General features: G+C 43.1%; 1 protein-coding gene across 2 annotated transcripts in view; it reads left to right on the plus strand.

Moving 5' to 3' along the window:
• The window catches only part of SCG5 (secretogranin V), a 64,390-nt gene extending 57,588 nt beyond the window's left edge, over nt 1–6,802 (plus strand). For both annotated transcript variants that reach the window (XM_047766789.1, XM_047766788.1), the window contains exons 5-6: nt 1,847–1,900; nt 6,219–6,802. In XM_047766789.1, the coding sequence (XP_047622745.1) occupies nt 1,847–1,900; nt 6,219–6,314 (150 nt within the window). In that variant the 3' untranslated portion in view covers nt 6,315–6,802. The remainder of the gene's footprint in view (nt 1–1,846; nt 1,901–6,218) is intronic.
• The last annotated feature ends 1,121 nt before the right edge of the window (nt 6,803–7,923 follow it).

Genomic DNA, 7,923 nt, shown 5'->3' on the forward strand with positions numbered 1-7,923 from the left:
GAGCTGTTAGGGAAACCCAAGGACCAGCTTTGAGAAGAAGACTTACCAGACCTTTGCATTTCTTTTTGAATAAAGGCTCTTATGGGCATAACCTACCCCATGACCTTCTAAAGGTGAGGAAGTGAAATGCTGCTGCCTTTACCCGGCTGGTGGCAGAGTGGACCTCTGCCGTGACTGATTGGCTGTCGCACCCCTTGGCACCAGCTGGCAGGCCCTGTGCACTCCCTTCCATGCAGGCAGCTGATTCTGATGATGCACAGGGAGAAGCCTGTTTCCTGGCTGCCATCTCCCAGCCCCCCAGCACAAACTCCCAGGATGTTCTCTGTGCATCAGAAATTGTTACATCCACAGAAAGGCAAGTGCAGATGACAGGAATGAACTTCACTGTGACATCTTCATTCCTCAAGTGAATGATCTGCCCATCTGCCTTTTCTCCCTTCTGAGAGTCACTCGATTGGTTCTCTAAGTGAGTATGAGATGGAGGCCAGACCAGCCTTTGGGACTTTGGATGCTCCTTGATTCCTTGGCATGGGCTCTGTGCATAGTTGAAGTTGGGCAAGAGATAACTCATTGTAATTTGTGGGTGGAGTAGTTTTTAATGAACACGAAAACTATGCAGCTTGTTCTTGGCATTTGTCATTTTCATTTCCAAATCTACCATTAAAAAAAAAAAAAAACAACTTGATACAAGTGTTATAAACTTGCTCCTTACCAAAACTCTCTTATCTCCTTAAAAAAAAAAAGTCAATGTCAGGGTATTTGATTTAGAGTAAAATGACTCACCTCTTTTTTATATATTATCTTCCATCTGATTAAAAAATCAAATAGGAGTTTCTACTGTGGCACAATGGGTTAAGAATCTAACTGCAGTGGCTCGGGTCGCTGTGGAGGCGCAGGTTTGATCCCTGGCCCAGCACAGTGGGTTAAAGATCTGGTGTTGCTGCAGCTGTGGCTCAGATTCAATCCCTGGCCCAGGAACTTTCATATACTGTGGATGCAGCCAATAAAAAGAGAAAAAAAAATCAAATTAAAAAGAAGAAAACACAAGTAAAGCCCTCATTTCCCCATCTTTTTCGGCCTTCAGGCTGACTATTCTGTCTCTTATAATCACAACAGAAGGGACATCTATTCAACATGCATCTGATATTCTAGAGCTCATTCAAGTCCACTGTGTACTGGGAATCCAGCATTAGTAGAAACACTTACACAAACTGTGGTAACAAAGCCTGTTTTTCCCCCCACCCCACCCCCACCCAACATAACTTCCCTTATGCCAAGAAGTTTTTTTGGCAGTTTTTAAAAGGTTCACTCTATTAAAAATGTTATAGACCAAATGATTTTCTGATTTTCTTGACTAGGGGCACAGGCTTAAGCCCCAAGAGGAAGGGTTACAGGAGTCAGATGTCTCGTTTATTTACATAGAGGATTGTTACTAATAGTCAGATGCTACTCTAGAGAACAGTTGAGGTGTATAGCTCATAAAAGGGGAGTTAGATCCCAAAGTAAAATAAGACAAAATTTGTTTGTTTGAAACAAAGGCCGTTCACAATGAAGAGATGGGTCTCGGGGGTTCCTTGTATGTTAGAATGTCGTATTTTCTTTTTTATGTGATGGTTGATGATGCTGGTGTGCCTCGGGGCCTTGCAGAGAACTCTATTAAAAGCTGCCCAGCCACCAGCTTTTCTCTTGTGGTCTGTCTTGCCGACACGACATTCCTTTCATCTAGTTTCGTTTCCAAAATATATGTGTGCACACGTATCCAGGGGGATGCACCGATTATAAAATAGATGTTGACCAAGTGTGATCCATGCTTCTGCATTTGTGTTTTCTTTTCTCCTCATTCTAGAACAAGAAACTCCTGTATGAGAAGATGAAGGGAGGACAGAGACGCAAGCGGAGGGTAATGTCTGGCTGGCTGGGGGGCTGTTGGGTTACCAGGAGCTTTCTGGAGTGGGGGAGGGGGCATTTGACAAGCTGTTACCCTTAGTTGTTGGGAAGTAGCTGAATCCTTTAATGTGTAGTCCTGGGAGGGCTCAACTGTGGGCCCGAGTGACAAGGGCCAGGCCTGGAAAGTCTGCCCTTGGTTTCTGGGATGTCTTCCCCAAGCTTTGGCAACATGATTTTCTGAGGAGCACCAGGTTTTATGGCTTTTCCACCACCTCCATCACATTCATGAAATGCCTGTTGTGTCCCTCCCATGGGTCTAGGGATGCAGGGAGTACGTATTTCCTCAAAGGGTCTGGAGGCCACTGGGGGAAACTGCTCACACATCTGCATTATACAGACACGAGACAGGAACCAGAAAGTGTTGAATTCTTTGCTATAGGCAGTAATTTTGAAGGAATGTGGGGGCAAAAGATGAGATGAACAATCCTCATTCCTTCTACATACCTTCATACCTTTTTTCCTTGGCCTAACCAGATTGATGTGAAAAAATCCACTAGATCTATTGCATTTGTTTGCTGACGGGTGAAGTACCTGCAGGCTTAGTTATGAACCGTCTCAGGGCTGCCCAAGGTGGTCTGGACCCGGGCTGGGTGCTGTTCATTTAGCCATTATAGTGATGCCTCTTATAAAGCTGAGGACAGTTTTCTTTGGATGTTCAGTGCAATTTATGGTGTTGAAACTGAACAAGTGGTCAGTGTCCATTCTTCTCATCCATTGGTGCCTTACTACCTGCCTGGCCACCTGCCTTTTTTTTTTTTTTCCTGATCAGATGGAAGAAAAAAGTCAAAGTCCTGCCATTACATAGCAAAGTGCTACCAGATAGTAACCCTTTGAGTTAGAATATACAAACCAAACAGTGTACCCCAGGCCACTGGCTATTTATGTAGACCAGCAAGTACCTAGATACTGGCAAAATTTGGGAATCTGGACAGTGGTCATTGTGGCCATTCTGAATGGTTTAAGCCAATCCAGGCAGCGAATGTTTTAAGAGATGTGGGTTTTCTGGACTCAGCATTCATTCCTCAGGCCCCCCAAAAGGCAAGTTCCCAGCCCCTGTGCTGCCTGACAAAATACAGAAGACCCATGACCAGTTTTCTCTTCTAGAAGCCAAGTTTTGCTTTGGAAACAGACCATCGTCAGAGAGTTAATGGGGTTATTAGGGCTTTTTCTTGGGTGATTACAGTTTTCAATGGCAGATGGTAGAAGGAAGAGTCCGAAGGTTGTGCTGTGATCTTGTGAGAGAGAACATCAATAAATTCTCTTCCAGGAGCTCAGAATACACATAATTTACCAGGAAGATGGTTTGAATAGTTTTCTGTGGCATGACAAGGACATTTCCAAATGAGACCAAGGACCACACCACAGTGAGGAACTTAGTGTGAAGCTTTCATTGTCCCTACTCCTGGCTCACTGTTCCTTCTGCCCTGACTCGGTTAATGACCGTGGGTCACGCTTTAGGTCATGTTTCCATGAGACCAGTGATTACCAAAACTCAGGATTCTGGCTAGGGCGCATGTTATAAAGGATTTTCTTTTGGCCTCAACTTCTTCCACATAGGAAAAGCTTAGAATTTAGGAAAACAAAGGTCACTTTGACCCAAGGGTATCAAGTTCTTCCTATTCTCAGGCATCTACAATGATCCATGCTTAGGCTGTAAACCACGGGCCTCTCAGAGCTGATGGAGAGACAGAACTTGCCTCCCCTGCCATCAGATGGTGTTCTCATTTTTTTTTTTTTTGTCTTTTTGCTATTTCTTTGGGCCGCTCCCGCGGCATATGGAGGTTCCCAGGCTAGGGGTCCAATCGGAGCTGTAGCCACTGGCCACAGCAACGCGGGATCCGAGCCGCGTCTGCAACCTACACCACAGCTCACGGCAACGCCGGATCGTTAACCCACTGAGCAAGGGCAGGGATCGAACCCGCAACCTCATGGTTCCTAGTCGGATTCGTTAACCACTGCGCCACGACGGGAACTCCGGTGTTCTCATTTTGATTGAAGACTTCAGCCACTCCCTCAAGGGTGTGGATTGATAGAAAGAAATTCTGCCCTGCTTTTGTGAAAAAAATCAAAGCTTTCTCCAGTGAGGTACAGCAGGGATCCCATCCCAGTGGTTCAGCCAGTTGTGAAATGGTAGTAACATTCCCTGTATAACCTAGCCAGTCTCTCACCCAAGGGAGAAGATAAATATCTAAGTGCCTTGAGTTCTTCAGAGGATAATTAAAACCAAGTATCATCATTATCATTACTCTTATGTGTAGGATTCAATACTCATAGACATTTATCAAAAAAGTTCAAGTGGGAGTTCGCATCATGGCTCAGTGGTGAATGAACCCATCTAGTATCCATGAGGCCGAGGGTTCGATCCCTGGCCTTGCTCAGTGGGTTGGGGATCCCGCGTTGCCATGAGCTGTGGTTCAGGTCGCAGGTGCAGCTTGGATCCTGAACTGCTGTGGCTATGGCATAGGCCAGCAGCTGTATCTCTAATTTGCCCCTAGCTGGGAACTTCCATATGCAAGTTCGACCCTAGAAAGAAAAAAAAAGTTCAAGTGATTTCTCCTTTTACTTCCTCATTAATTTCCTTCCTCTCCTTCCCCCTTAACATTTGGCATGTCCTGGGTCTGAGCAGAAGGGTTTCCTCCCATCAAATCCCCTACCAAGAAGAATTCTCCCCAGAATTACAACAGAGCCCATGTGGTTTTATGTAATTTTCTATACTTGCTCAAATCCAATTGGATTCTTAGTTGCTTAGCGAATAAAGGGTCCATTCACTTTTAAATGACTTTGCAAATTTTCTAACTCTTAAGATATATCTTGTTAATATTTGAGATCTACTATTTCTTGTATTTATAGAGTTTATCAACTCTTTATTCCCATATTTGAGAAATATGAAAATCTCATATCGGTTTAACATATATTGGGATTATTTTCAGGAAATATACTGACTAAAAATCAAAATATTTATAATACAAAATACACTTTTTCAGTCCACAGTTGCTCCACGTAGCCAGAGATTCTGAGTGATTGACTCCCTGGGGAAGGCCAGGCCATTCTCCTTGACAATTCCTGATATAAAAAGTACTTTAGTTACTTAAAATATTTTAAAGATGCTTCCCAGAAATACTATTATTTGGTGACATAGCACTTTTCAGCTATATGAGAGCATTGCACACTTTATAACTCTCAGCCTGTTTGTGATGCATTTTTGCAAGATGAGAGGGCCTTTCATCATTCATGCTTTTACCTATCAGAATGTGGAAGGGCATTTATAAATACTAACCTCAGATTCCAGGCCTTCTCTTGGAGAATGTCTGTTCATCCTTTGAAAGTCATGGTAACAATGTCCTATAGACAAGAGAGACCCCTGTGAAATGCCTCCATTTATCCCTGGGCACTAGGCGTGCCATGGGATTGCTGGCCATTTGAAACTATAGTTCTTCTCTTATATTTTTGTTCAGTTATTGGAAGGCAACTTCAATAAATATCTTCCAAAACTTTTGAATGTTTTTCTGCTTGCGAAATACTATGTTGTAAAGCTCCAATTACTAGTTCACATCCAAACCTCAAAAAAAAAAAAAAAAAAAGGTATGTATTAGACAAGGAATGGAAAAACCTTGACTCATTCAGAATACCATCAGATGAACAGGATTTCAGATGATGGAGTCCTGAGTCAAAAATAAAGGAGCTTTCTATATGCTTTCCTTCTTTTCTTAGGCTCACGAATTTGACTGAGGGAAGGTGAAAATAATTGCCAGGGGCCCCTGATGAGTCCTCTTTAAGTAGGATACTGTTTTGCAAGAATCAATCACAGCAACAGGTGATCTGTGACCAGTCTGCAGATGCTAATTCCCATTTGGCCTTGCTCTGTCATCTTCTTTAGAATATTCTTGTAAAATAATTTAGTACATTTTGTTCTCTCTCACCCCCTAAATGGGGCCACAAGATAATAATTTCTCTTTCATATGGGGCTTTGTATCTAAGTTAATAGGAAGAGTTTATTAGCTTGTTCACTTCAAATCTTTATGCCAAAAAAGAGGGTGGGGCCATTATTACATCCAGTACTAGTCGTGTGAAAGACCTAATTAGACACATCTGTCATTGTTTCTCCAGTCACTGGGGTACTGATTAGTACGTAATCATTTGGTAGGTGGTAGGTACCACTGTTATCTTTTAACCCAGGGGGCCAGAAATGATTCTTGTTCTCCTCTTCTGTGAGACGTCTGTATCTTATGCTTGCATGGGATACCAAACCTTGTTTTTTTTTTTTTTTCCAGAGTGTCAATCCATATTTACAAGGACAGAGACTGGACAACGTTGTTGCAAAGAAGTCGGTCCCCCACTTTTCAGATGAGGATAAGGACCCTGAGTAAAGTGACGATGCTGGCGGAAACCCCCACGATCCCTTGGTTCTCCTTTGGTATTGCTTATGTGCACGTGTCTCTAGAGGCCATGTGAATGGCAGCCTGTTTCTAATTTAAACAAGTATGGTTGCACAGCAGCCGTAGTTTGATATTGTGTTGTCCTTCACTCTCATAGCTCTGCTTACTGCTAATTTGGGGTAAGAGCTTTTCTTTTTTTTTTTTTTAATGTGAGTCTGCAATGAGCATTAAAATTGAAGTGTATATGTCAACAACTATAAAAAGCCAATGAATGAAATGTCCTCCAATTTCTTGCAGCTTAAAATGGTGTTTAGGGCGGCACTGTTGTGGCCGAGTCTGTAAGAAGCTGGCGTTTGATTTTGATTATGTAGTTCCTCCAGCCCTTGGGTGTTGTTACACACCAATAAAGGAGATCTTGCCCCAGAGGAGGAGTGGACACATTTCACTTGGCTGCATCTCAATAAATGTGTATGCAAGCATGTGTGTGTGAAGTTTTTTAATTTAGAGCATCATGGGAACAATTTCCTTGCTTACTAGAACAAACTCACAAATATGGTTGTATCTGATCTTAATAATACTGTGAAGTAAATGGGAGGGTGGTATTGCTATTCCCATTTTACAGAGAATAGGACTGAGTTTCCATGAGAAGCTGGAAGTGGCACAATCAACATAGGGACCAAGGTTATTAGTCTCTGAGTTATTTTATTCATTCAGCAAACATTGGGTTTCTACCATGTGCCAGGCACAGGTCCAGGCTCTAGGGGCACACTGGGGACTCAGATTAACACAAACAAACTCCTCAAGCAAAGCACCCAATCTGTGAGCTCCAAGTAGGTCATTCAGCCCCATGCTGCCTTTTTTTTTTTTTTTTCTTTCTGTCTTTTTGCCTTTTCTAGGGCCACTCCTGCGGCATATGGAGGTTCCCAGGCTAGGGGTCTAATCGGAGCTGTAGCCACTGGCCTTTGCCAGAGCCACATCTACACCACAGCTGATGGGCAACGCCAGATCCTTAACCCACTGAGCAAGGCCAGGGATCGAACCTGCAACCTCATGGTTCCTAGTCAGATTCGTTAACCACTGCACCACGACAGGAACTCCAGCCCCTGCTGCTTTTAAAGCTTTGGGTGAGAAAGCACTTGGCGAAAAAGATCATCCTTGATTTTCATTTTTATCAGTGCACATTAAATCTAGCTGTCAGTGACTTGTCTAAGAGGAATAACTTGACTGAATTCGGTTAGCATGTGAGTCTGTTGTTATCAACTTGGACAAATCAAGAAAAGTATTGGCACCTGTTTCATAGCAGGAGGTGGTTTTCCTAGAGGGCTTCCACGGGCAGTTTTTTCACAACCTGCAGCATGATTTCAGAAGTGCCAATGCCACCTGATTCCAAAAGACACTTCCTTCATGTTCTGGGGACTTACAGAGTTGGGAGGGTCTACCCTATGGATTCCGTGTCTTACAAGCATTTTAATTACATTTCATACCAGTTCCAGCTCTCTTTGAAAAACCAAAGCATGTCTCTTTCTCTGAGATTGGACAGAAGGAAGGAAAAATGGCTCAGGTCATGTTCTGAGGTTATGATGAAGGACATACAGGTGAA

Source organism: Phacochoerus africanus, chromosome 2 (genome assembly GCF_016906955.1).
Source record: "Phacochoerus africanus isolate WHEZ1 chromosome 2, ROS_Pafr_v1, whole genome shotgun sequence".
NCBI classification, from domain to species: domain Eukaryota; kingdom Metazoa; phylum Chordata; class Mammalia; order Artiodactyla; family Suidae; genus Phacochoerus; species Phacochoerus africanus.